The following is a 16214-nucleotide window of genomic DNA, read 5'->3' as shown; positions in this document are numbered from 1 at the left end:
TGTGTTTATATGTATTTATGGTTATTTGCAAAGCCAGGCATTAAGTTGCTTATTGAGGGAAAAGAAAAATTAATGGCAAGTGTGATTCTATGAATGATGTGATGATAATGGGAAAGAAAAGGAATTCAAACCATTTCATGAGAGAAGAGCTACCACCAAATAATTCCTTGGAGAGGAATGGCATACTTTTTAATTAGTCCCTTGGTTACTCTCCAGGCTTTCACCATATGAATCTAACAAATAATTTGTGGGTGTTATCATTGTGGAATTTATCTTCATGCTATACAAACAAATACCGTAGAAGAATATGGGAATAAGGACCAACATGAACAACTTATCTGTAAAACTGAATTAAAAGTGTTATATGAATGGCAGCATAGCAGCTGCAGCATAGTTAGTGGTAAAAAGAGTGAGATCTGAAATCATACTGCTTATGCTCGAATCCCAGTTCCCCTTGTTGGCTATGTGACCTTACCCAATTTTTTTTTCTGGAGATAGTAATATCATGGTTGTGGGGATTTTAATGAAATAGTATATATAAAGTGCTAAGCACAGTACATAGCTTCTGTTTATTAATATCTTGATCACCTTTTCAATGTTTTATTTAGTGCTGGCTATGTAATTTCATAAACTTATAAAATAGATCAAAGATCTTAAATAATAATGTTTGCATGCTTAAACTGTTAGGCTTAAGTGGATTACAGTTAAAATGAATATGGACATTCCCTGCCTGTCTCCCAGAGGATTTGGCCTGCACTCCCAGAAGCAGTCCTAGTGGGGGCAGAAAGTGTGGATCAGAGTGCTCCCTGTCCTAGAGGCTCCAAGTCCTAGAGGACTTGGCCTGCATGCCTGGGAGCAGTCTCTGTGGGGGCAGAGAGTACAGATTGGAGTACTCTCTGCCTGTCTCCCAGAGGTCTTAGCCTGCACACCCTCAAGCGGTCCTGGGGGTGGAGAGGACAGATTGGATTGCTCCCTGCCTGTCTACCAGCAGGTCCAGCATGTGTGCTCCCTCTTCCTGCCATGGCACTGGCCAGGTCCTTCCAACAGTGGGGATAGTATACAAAGCTCAGATTTTCCCAGGAGGGGTGGGCACACTGACTTCAGTTTTAAAAACACACCAGCTAGCACTAGAGACCAGAGGCTGCATGGTGAGCAACAACAAAAACCTTGACCTGCTTAGCCCCTGCTCACCACTAGTGGTGGCAAGTGGAAGCTGTAACTAGAGGCTTTGGGAACCACAGCAGAACTGGGGACCCAGCCCCCAGTGGTGGCATCCCCAACACCAGTTCCACCAGCATCAGGGACTGCACACAATTCCCCAGGCCCCCGGCAGTGACAGCGACACCTGTGAACCCAGCACCCCCAGACAACCCAGGAACAGCAGCACAAGTGGTACACAGGGCAGCAACCTCCTAGCCTGTGGAGAGCCGTTGGAGGAACACCAGACCCAGGCAACCTTGGAAGCAGTAGATGTGTTCACAGCCTAGCAACCCAGTGGCAACACACGAGACTAAAGCAAAGGCACCAGCAACCCCAGAGGCACAAGTGGCACTAGGAGGGCACTGACGATGCCCCTGGCAGAAGCAGTGGAGAGAGGAAAGTGTAGACTCTGAAATACACCCAGACACAGCAAAGAACTAAAGTAACCAAAGCTATACCCAAATAAGAACGATGGTTACCACCACAAATGTGCCAGCAGGGGGCAATTCATCAAACACCCTGAAGAACTACAGTAACATGGAAGAACAGAAGGAGAAGGATCACTCTCCAGAAACCAAACTTGAAGTCATAGAATATACAGTCTGACTGACAGAGAATTCAAAATAGCTGTTGTAAAGAAACTCAAGTTAAAAGAAAACTCAGAAAGGCAATTCAATGAGCTCAGGAGTAAAATTAATTAAAAGAAGGAGTACTTCACCAAGAAGATCAAAACTCTAAAAAAAAAAAAGAAACAGAAACTCTGGAGATGAAGAGCACAATAAGTGAGATGAAAAATAATGTAGAAAGCATTAAAAATAGAGCAGACTATATGGAGGAGAGAATTAGTGAGCTCAAGGATAAAAACCTAGAAATGAGTCAGGTGGAGGAGGAGAGGGAACTAAGATTTTTAAAAAATGAAGAAATTCTTCAAGATATATCCAACTCAATTAGGAAAAGTAACATAAGGATCATAGGTATCCCAGAGGGAGAAGAGACAGAGAAAGGCACAGAGAACTTACTCAAAGAAATAATAGCTGAGAACTTCCCAAACCTGGGGAAAGAAATGGACATGCAAGTACATGAAGCTAATAGAACTCCTAATTACCTTATTGCAAAAAGATCTTCTCCAAGGTATGTAAAGTTAAAACTGTCAAAAGTCAATGACAAAGAAACAGTATTAAGGGCAGCAAGACAGAAGAAAATAACTTACAAAGGAACCCCCATCAGGCTTTCAGCAGATTTCTCAGAAGAAACTCTGCAGGTTAGGAGAGAGTGGAATGATATATTCAAAATACTGAAAGATAGAAACTATCAGCCAAAAATACTCTATCCGGCAAAATTATCCTTCAGATATGGTGGAGAAATGAAAGCTTTCCTAGACAAACAAATCTGAGGGAGTTCATCACCACTAGAACTGCTTATAAGAAACATTGAAAGGAGCCCTCCTATCTGAAACCAAAAAGCAAAGGTTCACAAAACCTAGAGCAAGGGGATAAATAGACAGAATCAGAAAATTGTAGCACTATATGAGAATATGTTAGTAAACAATTATAACATAAAAGATAAAGGGAAGGAAAGCATCAAAAGTAACTATAACCAATACAGTTAGTTCACAAACTCACAACACAAAAAAGAAGAATTTGGGGCTGGCCCCGTGGCTTAGCGGTTAAGTACGTGCGCTCCGCTACTGGCAGCCCGGGTTCGGATCCTGGGCGCGCACCAATGCACCGCTTCTCCAGCTGTGCTGAGGCAGCGTCCCACATACAGCAGCGAGAAGGATGTGCAACTATGACATACAACTATCTACTGGGGCTTTGGGGAAGGAAAAAAAGGAGGAGGATTGGCAATAGATGTTAGCTCAGAGCTGGTCTTCCTCAGCAAAAAGAGGAGGATTAGCACGGATGTTAGCTCAGGGCTGATCTCCCTCACAAAAAAAAAAACAAAAACAAAGAAAACTAGACTATTGGTGGTGAACACAATGCTGTCTGTACAGAAACTGATATATAATAATGTACACCTGACGTTTACACAATGTTATCAGCCAATATGACCTCAATAAAATAATTTTAAAAAATTAATATGGAAAGCAGATATAAAAGACAAACTGGCAGACTTCAAATGTTAACATTTGTAGTAAAAATTATATTAACTGTGGGGCAGTTTATAGCAGAGTACTGAATCTCTATCCTGTTTTTTTCTTAGCTTTTTTCCTTGAAACCAAAAGGTCAAACAATAAATATCCTTTGAATTTTTTATTATGGCACATTTCAAACATATACAAAAGGAGTAAGACTCCATGAACCCACCACCCAGATACAAACAATTATCAACTCATGCCCAATCTTCTTTCTTCTGTATCCCTGCCCATTCTTCTCACCCAGATTATTTTGAAACAAATTTCAGATATCGTATCATTTCAAACATAGTAAATATTTATTGAACACTATTTTATGGAATATTCTAAAAGATGTATATTACGAAGCCCTTGCTATTGGAATTTGAGAAGGCTAATAGATTAACACTGCTTACTTTCTCTTCCTAAGTTTGGAAACAGTTTAGAAATAAAATGCAGGCATCAGAAAGATGGAAGTAAAAATACTAACTTTATTACTTATAGAGCTGAATTTGGACTCTATAATGCCCTCTAAATTGAACTTAACACTAAAATTGGAGGCTTTTTCCTTGTATTGGCAGGGCCTGCCCTGGCAGGCGTTTTGTTCCTTCTGAGGATGGGCCACTCCAAATTAAGAGGACTATGAAGGGTTGAGTCACAGATGGACAGACAGCTTTCTCCTAAGTCATTTCTGCTCCCATGGGGAGGAGTGTATGAGGGATAAAGAAGGATTAAAAGTGTTCCTTCCCTTCTTTCCCCTTCTTGGGGACTAGAGTGGAATTTTCCTTCACTAGGTGGAAACAGGGAGTGGAGGGTAGATGTTTCCCTCAATATTTTCCTTAAAAAGCCTTCTTAGGGTTTAGTTGAATATACTAGAATATGAAAATCATAAGACTTAGAACTAAAGGCTTTTTTTTTTTTTAATTTGGAGATAGCATACATGTAGTAGCAGTAACCTTAAGTGTACAGCTTAATTTTTATATATATATATATATATATATGTATACACCCGGGTAACTACCACTCAGATCAAGATATGGAATATTTCTAGAATCCAATAGGATCCCCGTGGTTCCCTTCCCAGTCTATCCTCCTTCGTCTCCAGAGGTAACCACTCCTCTGACTTTTATCATCATTGATTATTTAAGACAGTGGTTTTCAAAGTGTGATCTGTGGACTCCTGGGAGTCTCCAGGACATTTCATGGGTTACAGGTCAAAACTGTTTTTGTAAGACATTATTTACCTTTTTCACTTTGTTGACATTTGTGCTCATGGTGCAAAAGCAGTACTGAGTAAAACTGCTGTCACTTTAGCACGAATGAAAGCAGTAGTACTAAATATACTAGTAGCCACTGTATTCTTCACTGTCATGCACTCAGTTTTTTAAAAAAGGTAATTTTATTTAAGAATATCTTTGATATATTAGTAAAAATTATTAATTTTATTAAATTTCACCCCTTTAGTACATATAACTTTTAATATTCTGTGTGACAAAATTGGAAGTACACACAAAACACTTTGCTGCATACCAAAGCGTGGTGATGGTTGTCTTGAGGAAGAACACTTGTGCAATCATTTGAGTTGTGAGCTGAATTAGCCTTTATTTTTTTCCACAAAAAGCCATTTTTACTTAAAAAATTGACTGAAAAACTGGTTACTCAGATGAGTATTTGGCAGATGTGTTCTTGAAAATTAATGAAGTGAGTCTGTCATTAGAAGAAAAATAATCTAGCTACCGTCTATTAAGGCAGGGCCAATGATTAAATCTGAACTTTCAAGCAAAAATTAGAAATTTGGAAAACTAGTATTCTCCACTCTGAGCTTGATAGCTTGCAGTTGTTAAAGATTTTCCTGATGAGATCAGATATTAACAAATGTGATTTTTAACAATGTTGTATATTGAAATGTGCCAACATTTAGAAGATCAGCATAATTCAGTGAATCAATATTTTCCAAAAGACCAATGCATGATATTATAAAACCTTGCATGGGTGAAAGATCCATTCAAAGTTCAAGATGGACCAATGGATTTTCATGTAATAGAGTATGAAAAGGTCACTGATGTGGTTCAGACTTCAGATTACAACTAACTTTTAAGAAAGACTACTTGTTGAATTTTGGTGCAGTATCAAGAAGAATCTTTCTTTTCTAACTGTGTATCTGTGTGAAGGTTGATATGTATGTATGAAGCAGATATGAGAATCTAGCTGCCTTCCATTAAGCCAGACATTAAAGAGATTTGCAAAAATGTAAAACAATGCCATTTTTCTCATTAAATTTTTTTGGAAGATAGTTGTTTTCCATAAAATGTTATGAGCATGTAATGAGTTTATTTTTGTTATTTTCAAATAAATAAATTAAAAAATTTTAGAAGTCAATTTCTAATATGTAATTTTTGTGTGTGTGTGTGGGAGGAAGATCGGCCCTGAGCTAACATCTGCCAATCCTCGTCTTTTTTGCTGAGGAAGACTGGCCCTGGGCTAACATCTGTGCCCATCTTCCTCCACTTTATATGGGACACCACCACAGCATGGCTTGACAAGCCGTGCATCGGTGCACGCCCGGGCCGCCGAAGCAGAGCGCGCACACTTAACCGCTTGTGCCACTGTGCCGGCCTCTCTAATGTGTAATTTTAATGGCTGTAACTCACATAATCAAAAAGCTCTTTGAGATACCCAATAAATGAGTCCTGAGACAAAAATAGTTGGGAATTGCCAGTTTAGGGTATTAACTCTTGTCTGTAATAAGAATCATTGTAATCTGAAGTGATAAGAAAGTGTTTTATGGAGGAATTGAGAATTGAATTGATTCTGGAATTAAGGTGAAGAAAGATTGGGAGGCTATTGTGAAGAGAATGTTCCAGGCATTATGGCACGTGCCTAAGACTTTGATTCTCTCCTCTATTTTAAAAGTAATACATATTCATTGTAGAGAGTTTGTAAGGTATAAGAGAATGCATATTAAAAAAGAAACCATTTGGGGCCGGCCCCGTGGCTTAGCGGTTAAGTGCACACGCTCCGCTACTGGCGGCCTGGCCCTGGGACACACCGACGCACCGCTTCTCGGGCCATGCTGAGGCTGTGTCCCACATACAGCAACTAGAAGGATGTGCAACTATGACATACAACTGTCTACTGGGACTTTGGGGGAAAAAAAAGGAGGAGGAGGATTGGCAATAAATGTTAGCTCATAGCCGGTCTTCCTCAGCAAAAAGAGGAGGATTAGCACGGATGTTAGCTCAGGGCTGATCTTCCTCAAAAAAAAAAAAAGAAAAGAAAAGAAACCATTTGTATTCTGACCATCTGGAGATAATTGCTATTAATTTGATTTGTTAGGTTAAACTAATGACTGCTTATTGTGCCAAAAAGCAAGGAAATTAAAAGGACACAGGAGTCACCTTGAAGGAGCTAATGATGTTGACTTTGATCACGTAGTGAAGGTGGTGTCTGCCAGACTTTTCCATTGTAAAGTTACTCTTTTTGTAATTAATAAGTATTTTTGTAGGAAGTTACCTTAAACTACGTAAATACCCCATTCCTCATCAAACTTTCAGTCCATTTATTAAAATGGACTCAGAATTTCCTATTTTATTCAGTGGTTTAAAATCTGTTACTGTCTTTATTTTGATGCTAACATTGTCCCAGGTTTAGCCAGTAAGAGCTCCTTCAAACTGGCTTCTGTATCCTTTTGACTTCCTTGCTTTTTGGCACAACAAGCAGGCAGTAGTTTACGTTAACCTACTAATAATCATTTTAGCACTCTTGTCTTTTTGGTAATATTCTAGAGTGCTTTGTTCTTGAATATAGATTATCTGAATATAACATATTTTCATAGTTTTTGACTAAAACAGACAACACCAACTAGATTTTTAAAAGTCCTTTAACCTCAAAAGAGCACTTACTTTTTTTTTTTTTGGTGAGGAATATTGGCCCTGAGCTAACATCTGTTGCCAGTCTCCCCCTTTTTTCTTGAGGAGAATTGTCCCTGACTTAAGAGCTGTGCCACCCTTCCTCTATTTTTTGTATGTGTGATGCCGCCACAGCCTGGCTTGATGGCAGTGTGTAGGTCCATGTCCGGGATCTGAACCCGCGAACCCTGGGTCGCTGAAGCAGAGTGTGCGAACTTAAGCACTATGCCACCAGGCCGGCCCCAAGAGCACTTACTTTTGGAAAAAAAAATAATCTCCATATTTACTTCATCTGTTTTCTATGGTGCATCAACTGTAGTAACTAAAGTGAACCTAAAATCAAAGTAGCTTTTTTCACATAGATATCCCTTTCTCTCTGCTAAACTCAGGGAACTTTAGAACATTAGGTTAATATATTAGTTTCTTTATACCTTTGTTTCTGTTGATTATTATTATTATTTTTGTGTGTGTGTGTGAGGAAGATCAGCCCTGAGCTAACATCCATTCTGAATCCTCCTCTTTTTTGCTGAGGAATGCCGGCTCTGAGCTAACATCCACTGCCAATCCTCCTCCTTCCCCCTCGCCCACCAAAGCCCCAGTAGATAGTTGTATGTCATAGTTGCACATCCTTCTAGTTGCTGTATGTGGGACGCGGCCCCAGCATGGCTGGAGAAGCGGTGTGTCGGTGCGTGCCCAGGATCCGAACCCGGGCTGCCAGTAGCAGAGCTCGTGCACTTAACTGCTAAGCCACGGGGCCAGCCCTCTGTTGATTATTAATTAGGTTGCCATAAAAATACAATCTAACAATATAAAGGAAGAAGAAAATTTTAATACTCTCGTAAATATGTTCATATGGTATTGTACGGTATATAAAACATTTTAATGCTAATCCTTGAACAGTACCCTAAATTTGAAGTGCCTCTTTTTGTTAAGAAGAAATTGGCTGTTTTTCCAGAGTATTTAGAAAAGTATTTCCAAAGTATTTTTCCTGTGCATTCTATTAATTATTTATAATACTGAAATCTTTTAGTTTTAAAATATTTAAAAACTTATGGCTAGCATATGTTATGCTAATTGATTCTACATAGTATATAATATTAGATACTTTTTATCTGTGTTCTTTTTGTCATTACAATATTATTCATTACTTCAGTCCATGGATATTCACCAAGCATCAATTACTATAATAATGGCAATAGTTAATAATTAAATAGTGATAATCCTTTACTTCTGCTGAATATTCACTGCTTCATTGAATGTAATGCCATTAGTTATAAGATGCACAATTTTTTATGTACTGCTAAGAAAGAGAAAATCTTGCCAGTTAAACTACTACACACCATCCACTGTAAAATGTACCCTAACTTCAGAGATGTTAAAAAGTGAAAAGCTCTTATTTTTCAAATTGATGACATATGGCACTTGACATATTAATTCATTTAATTATACCAAGCTTATGAGATAGGAGCCATCATTATTCTTATAGGTAAGGAAGCTCAGCCACAGAGAGGTTAGGTAACTTCCCCAAGGTCACAGAAGTATCAAACAGATTTGAGAGCAGAGATCCTAACTCCAGAGTCCTACCTTCAACTGCTACATTATACTGCCTTCAGCCAAGGTGATTAAAACACAATCACTTCTTTTAAGTAATTCATGGGAAAGAGAGGAGAGAGACAGGTAAATAATTTACCCTATAACATGATAAATGCCATAGTGGAGAGATGCATAAGAGACGATGGAGATACAGAGGAGAGACGGTTTAACTCTGTCTGAGGAGGTGTATATGTACCAAGTCCTCTTCTGTCTTTCCTATGACAAGCAGATACTATAGCTTAAAACTCATGTTTAGGTTCTTCTAACCTTCCTGCATTAGTGTGGCTATGTGTTTTGATCTCTGATTCTTCCTGGTGTAGCTAAAAAACAATTCAAAATACCATTACATGGGCCGGCCCCGTGGCTTAGCGGTTAAGTGCGCGTGCTCTGCTGCTGGCGGCCCGGGTTCGAATCCCGGGCGCACACTGACGCACTGCTTCTCCGGCCATGCTGAGGCCGTGTCCCACATACAGCAACTAGAAGGATGTGTAGCTATAACATACAACTGTCTACTGGGGCTTTGGGGGAAAAATAAATAAATAAATAAAATTACAAAATACCATTACACTCTTTAAAATATTTGTATTATAATGTCTACATGATATATAAACATCAAGATTCACTAGATGTATCTTATTAAAATGAATTTCTGGAAAAATAAAATATTCAAATTAGATAAGTAAATGAAGTTTAAATTTCATGTTTTCACAGGTGCTGGAGAAAATTTGGAGAATACAATGGCAGCCTTTCAGCAGTAAGTATATAAAAAGGTATTCTTTTCTTTTACAGTTTATCTTTAAAGTGATGATGATTGACAAAGTGAAGATAGTATACACGTAGCATCCACTCGTAATAGTTGTTTCTATTTTATTAAAATCCCTTTTTTTATTTAGTTAGTCTGAAGTGTTACAAAGAGTGGCTTCTGCATAACTAAAAAACTAGATCAGAGTTTTGGGTAATCAAAAGATACTATAGTTCCAAAGCTGAAAGAAGACGTTTGTGACAAGGAACATACTGTGTGTAATGCTAATTAGTCTTGGAGAGAAAGAGAAAAGGAGAAAATGAAACAACAGTTACATTGGCTGCTGTTTATGAATAGGGTTATGTGTTTACCCAGTAATTCTTTTACAGACCTGAACCTGGTCTTTCTTCTTTGAAGCCTTATGAGTGTTGATCTTATTTTTTTAAATACGATAAATTAATTTTTTTTCAATTTTTAAATTATTCATATTTCATATAGATGTCTTTTAGAGCACCTCATAGACAAGCAGCAGGAGAGACAAGAATGAAAGCTGATTGATACCTTGTTCTTATCTTAGAATAAATGATTATCATCAGTTTGTGGTAATGGTGAGAACACCGTTTTCTTTTCCCTGAAAAATACGACAGGGAATGTGAAAAGTTAAACCCCATGAAAGACATTACCTATCCACATTTAGTAAGAAAAATATTTTCTTATATAATTTTTGAGCCATTTTTATTGGGGCTAAGAAATCAGGAGAATTTGGCTTAAGTTTTTGTTCTGCTTCTCATCTTTCAAAGACACCTTAGAGATTATTTTTCCTGTTATCAGGTCCAAAGATATGGCTTCTCCATATTCTAGTTTCATCTAAAGCATATCACCTTGTATTTGTCATTGCTTATTCTTCCTGTTCTATAATATGATGGCTTTTGACTATAATCTCAAAAGTCTCTTAGAGCTCTAAAATGCAAAATCTTTCCTCCTGTCACTGTGAGACTGTGAAACAGAATACTTTAATTTAAATTACTTTGGGGCTGGCCTCATGGCTTAGCAGTTAAGTGCGCCAGCACCCCGGGCGCGCACTGACGCACTGCTTGTCCGGCCGTGCTGAGGCGGTGTCCCACATACAGCAACTAGAAGGATGTGCAACTATGACATACAACTATTTACTGGGGCTTTGGGGAGAAAAAGGGGGAAAAAAAAAAAAAGGAGGAGGATTGGCAATAGATGTTAGCTCAGGGCCGGTCTTCCTCAGCAAAAAGAGGAGGATTGGCATAAATGTTAGCTCAGGGCTGATCTTCCTCACAAAAAAACAAAAAAAAACAATTACTTTGTCATCTTCTATACTGAGATTATATATTTAGCTGGCTAGCTATAGTTAAGTAAAATATATATATAATTTCATGTGTACAGTTTCCACTGAGACACACACAAATGCACTCACACATACACACTATCCTTTATCAAATATTTGTTGCCTGAGATGTAGTGATATATATTAATTGAGAAAAAACTGCTCATAACTATGAGTGATTTTAGCATTCTTTATGTTTAAAGTATATTATTTTGTAAGGTTTTCTCCGTATTTTTTATTGATATTTTACCAACCACCCTTACTGGGTGTTGGGTGGTGTAATAAACTATTTCTAAAGATGGTGCATTTGTATAGTAAGTTATTTCTAAGGATGGTACGTATATATTTTTTATCTTTTTGATCCTCTGAAGATTTCTTTGATATTCAAAGAGTATCTAATTTAGATGGTTTTTACTTACTAGCTACAAGCTTACGTTTCTCATCCTCAGCAGTTTTTATATTGTTTTTTTCAAGCAGTAACTATTGAAAAGTGCCACAGCCTTCTCTAACTATCATGTGGTAGCTTTCTATAACTTTAGTTTTTTGGAAGTTTTTCTGATACTTTAGAAGAAAGCAACTCTTGGGCCGGCCCCGTGGCTTAGCCGTTAAGTGCGCTCGCTCTGCTGCTGGAGGCCCGGGTTCGGATCCCGGGCGCGCACCGACTCACCCCTTCCCTGGCCATGCTGAGGCCGCGTCCCACATACAGCAACTAGAAGGATGTGCAGCTGTGACGTACAACTATCTACTGGGGCTTTGGGGGAAAAAATAAATAAATTTAAAAAATTAAAAAAAAAATTTAGAAGAAAGCAACTCTTCTATATGTTATTGTTAGTGTTTGTTGGATGTATTTATTTGTAAGCCTGCTTGTTAATTGACTTTGAAATTTATCTAAAACCTAAATCAAATAGGCTTTAATTTTAACCTCTTTTAAAAATTTGTTATTGGTGGTCATGGTGGCGGCAGTTATTGGTTTTTGTTGTTGTTTTATCTCATGCATCAGTGCCCTTGTTATCAGTAAGTACTTTTTTATTGTACTTAAAAAAAAATTTACATATAGTCTACTATTTAACTGCTAGGACACTTAGAAGGTTTGTTGTTGTTTTTTTTTAAACATACCCGCTTCATAAACAACAAGAAAAAATTGTTTAAACATACTATTTTCAAGGTACCATGTATTAAAAAGATAAAGAGTTATAATACATAATTGGCAAAAGACAGATACTGTGCTTAAGTATGGTATATCCTTGATAAGATAAGGTAATTGAGGGAGAGAGTAAAAATATAAAGAGCAGCTAAAACTTAGATCTTATTTATCTACATATTTAGACATACACTTCACAAAGCCCACATTATGACGTGCAGGTGAAGACAAGAAGATATTAGAGAAAGTGTAAGTAGTTGGTGTCGGAAGCCCGGTTAAGATTAACTAAAAAATTGAAAAGATACCAGGGCTAGAAGAGCTGTCATTTGTTAGAGAGGAAGAAGCTATTTTTAAAATGTGAAATGTTTGAGATTAAGATGTGAGGATATGTGGACAAGGTATGTTTAGGGAATTGAAAAGACCTTAAGAATGCATAGAAAATTAATTCATTATATTATAGTGGGGCTAAAGAAGTAATTAGAACTGACAAAGAGAAATAATTGTATTTCAAAATTTATAAAAAGTCCTTTAATGTGGTTTACAAAATGCTTTCACGAATGCCTTAGGTTATGAATATGACTCTTCTGTGATTCCTTGGGAGCAAGAATCTGTCCTTGTTGATCTCTCAATTCCTAACATCTAGCTTTGGTGCTAATAGGCTCTCACTAGTTGCTTACTTCATGAGATATGGAATGGGGCACTCAAGAACAAAGCAGAATATTAGCAGGAGACAGAACCCTATTCGTAATAAGCATAGAACCCAAAACTAAGGAATTGTACTACACACACACACACACACACACACACAGAGTCACTAAGCCCTTGAGTATGTAAAATCTGGTTCTTAAGAGCTAATAAAACTAGGTTATTAAACCAGGCCGCCTTTGTAAATACCCACAGGACAATTTGATCCCTGTGGGATTAACGTGAATGGTAAGAGAAAAAAACAAATTGTTTTAGCAATAGCTGGAAGTAGAAGTTGGCAGACAGTCAAAGTAATTAGTCAGTGACCTGGTTCTCATGATAAATTTTTTAGACTATCTAATTAATGCAATACTAATTATTTCATCTATGAAATGGGAATAATAATACAACCTCAGTGTTGTGAGAAGTAAATGAGATTCAAATAAATTCTTTAACATATGGTCTGTTGTAAGTTGTTATGCCTTATTTCTGTGGAATTTCAAGTAATTTCACATCTTCTTTTAGAGTTCAAGTTTTTATTTCTTTTTCTGGAAATGTTGAAGCCTTGGCTTCTATAACTTTTTTCTATATTTGTTATCAGCTTGTCAGAAATTCAGCTGTAAAATATCTGGTGCTTCAATTGAAGTAGATGCATATTGTTATTTATGGAAAATTTTGAAGGCCAAAGTGATAAAAAAAAAGTTCTTTTCCCACTGTGTTTTAGCTACTTGTGTATCAAATTTGGGATAATTTTATTAGGATAGTTTACACATTGTCCTAGATGTCCTTACTATTGCTCTCAATTTGTATTTATTAGCTTGTTAGTAAAATAAGCATACAATAAATAGAAAATATTTTTCATATAATTCCTAAACATTTCTAAAAATAGCCAACATTTCAGCTAAAGGCAAACTTCATACTCAGAAAGATTCTTAAGTCATATGTATAATTTTTTTCAAATACAAGAAAATATAGATAACCCCTGCTCTTACTCTCCTTTCACACACTCATACAAAACAAAAAGAAAAAAATAAGATATGAGCGTGACCAAAAATCAATAGTATCAATTTTTTTTTGCTATATAAAGGATCTTAGAATTTTATTTCAAAACTGTTTGCTGGCTATATATGTTGCTTACAGCTTCTATGTTTTTTATTCTTTTTTAAATGAAACACAGTGTAACAACAATATTTAAGGAAATTTAAAATACAGAAAAATAATTCTACCAACCTAAAAACTGTTTTTGTTTGCTTACTTCATTTTGGATTTTATTTTTACACATTTGTGGTTCTAGCAAACACACAATTGGCAAACAAATATTCTCTTTTAAAGGTGGATATCCTTTAGAAGAGGATATATAAAGTTAGCAACTTAATTATTTACATCTTAGCAAGAATTACATTAAGGAGCCAGGTTTGTTCGTTTTCTTCTAACAACTGGTAGTAATCAGGACACTGAAGGGGAGGGTCACTTAAGGAGGACCGGGGGAGCAGTATGAGACTTTGGCACAAGGCAGCAAGTGGCCATTGGGTCTTTTGGAAAGGGATGCTGATGGGAGTGGATCACCAGAAGTAGGCCAAGGAAGAGAAAATGGGGAAGTGGTTGGCTCCAAAGGCAAATTTTGCCAGCTTCATAATTTTAGAATCATTGGATCTGGGATGGCAAAGATCTTATAAATCATCTAATCCAACTCCTATCGTTGGATGCTTGCATTGTCCACAACCTCATTCTTTCTTTTTTAACCAAATGAATTACGACACATTTTTGAGAAACATTAAGAAACTTTTACTTAGTTGTTAAAACTTTATTCTTTAATTGATATGTAATATTTTTATATTATGTGTTTTAAGTTTATAAAACAGAGGATATATTCACCCCACTGAGGAGATTCACATGCCAAATAAGAGTTGTGAGTGCTTATGTATTTAAAAGGATGTTGCCATGTCTTGTTTGGATAAATATCTGTTGAAGTCCTTTGCTCATTTTTGATTCAGGTTGTTTGTTTTGTTGTTGTTGAGTTTTAGGAGTTCTTTATATATAATGTGGATATTAATCCTTTATCAGATAGGTGATTTGCAAATATTTTCTCCCATTCTCTGGTTTGCCTTTTTACTCTGTTGAGTGTCCTTTGATGCATAAAAGTTTTTTAATTTTGATGAAGTACAATTTGTCTATTTTTTCTTTTGTTGCCTGTGCTTTTGGTGTCACTTCCAAGAAATCATTGCCAAATCCAATGTCATGAAACTTTTTCTGTATGTTTTCTTCTCAGAGTTTTTTGATTTTAGGTCTTATAGTTAGGTCTTTGATCAATTTTGAGGTTTTTTTTGGATATGGTGTTAGTAAGAATCCAACTTCATTCTTTTACATATGGATATCCAGTTTTCCCAGCACCATTTGTTGAAAACTGTCCTTTCCCCATTGAATGATCTTTGCACCCTTGTCGAAAATCATTTCACCATATATATGAGGGTTTATTTCTGGACTCTCTATTCTATTTCATTGGTCTATATGTCTGTCTTTATGCTAGTACCATATTATTTTGATTACTGTAGCTTTATAGTAAGTTTTGAAATCAGGAAGTGTAAGTCTTCCAACTTTGTTCTCTTTTTCAAAGTTGTTTTGACTACTTGAGGTTCCTTGAGATTCCATATAAATTTTAGAATGGATTTTTCTATTTTTGCAAAAAACATCATTAGGATTTTGATAGGAATTGCATTGAATCTGTAGATGAATGTAGTATTTACGTCTTAACAATGTAAAGTGTTCCAATCCATACGTGTGGGATTTCTTTCAATTTATGTATATCTTCTTTAATTTCTTTCAGCAATGTTTTGTAGTTTTCATTGCACAAGTCTTTCACTCCCTTGGTTAAATTAATTCCTAAGTTTTTTATTCTTTTTGATGCTATTGCAAATGGAATTGTTTTATGATTTCCTTTTCAGATTGTTCATTGTTAGTGTATAGAAACACAATTGATTTTTGGGTGTTGATTTTGTATTCTGCAACTTTACTGAATTTGTTTATTGGTTCTAACAGGTTTTTTTTCTGTGTGGAATCTTTAATATTTCTACATATAAGATCATGTCATCTGTGAACAGAGATAATTTTACTTCTTCCTTTCCAATTTGAATGCCCCTTGTTTTTTTTCTTGCTTAATTGCTCTGGCTAGAATTTCTAATCATATGTTGAATTACAATGGCAAAAGCTGACACTCTTGTCTTGTTCTTTACTCCTTTCATTTTATAGATGTGGGTATGTAGGCCCAGAGAGGAACATTTACTTGCCCAAAGTTATACAGCAAGTTTGTAGCAAAGCAGGAACTGGCACCCAGATCTCTTAACTTGTGGTCCACTGTTCTTTCCATTATATTGGGTTGACAGAAATAAGGATAGCTGGTTATGGAAAGGAGACAACAGGATGCTCTTATTCTGAGTTCACTTGGAATATTTTCACATCAATAAATCCTAATAGATGACAGT

The 16214-nt window shown here is 36.5% G+C and overlaps 1 protein-coding gene across 3 annotated transcripts in view; it reads left to right on the top strand.

Annotated features, from left to right (window-relative positions):
* The window catches only part of GDPD1 (glycerophosphodiester phosphodiesterase domain containing 1), a 40199-nt gene that overhangs the window by 4435 nt on the left and 19550 nt on the right, over positions 1 to 16214 (top strand). For all 3 annotated transcript variants that reach the window (XM_058560548.1, XM_058560547.1, XM_058560546.1), the window contains exon 2: positions 9526 to 9568. In XM_058560548.1, the coding sequence (XP_058416531.1) occupies positions 9526 to 9568 (43 nt within the window). The remainder of the gene's footprint in view (positions 1 to 9525; positions 9569 to 16214) is intronic.

The sequence above is a fragment of the Diceros bicornis genome, chromosome 18, assembly GCF_020826845.1.
Source record: "Diceros bicornis minor isolate mBicDic1 chromosome 18, mDicBic1.mat.cur, whole genome shotgun sequence".
NCBI lineage: Eukaryota > Metazoa > Chordata > Mammalia > Perissodactyla > Rhinocerotidae > Diceros > Diceros bicornis.
This window is presented reverse-complemented; position numbering and strand designations above follow the sequence as displayed.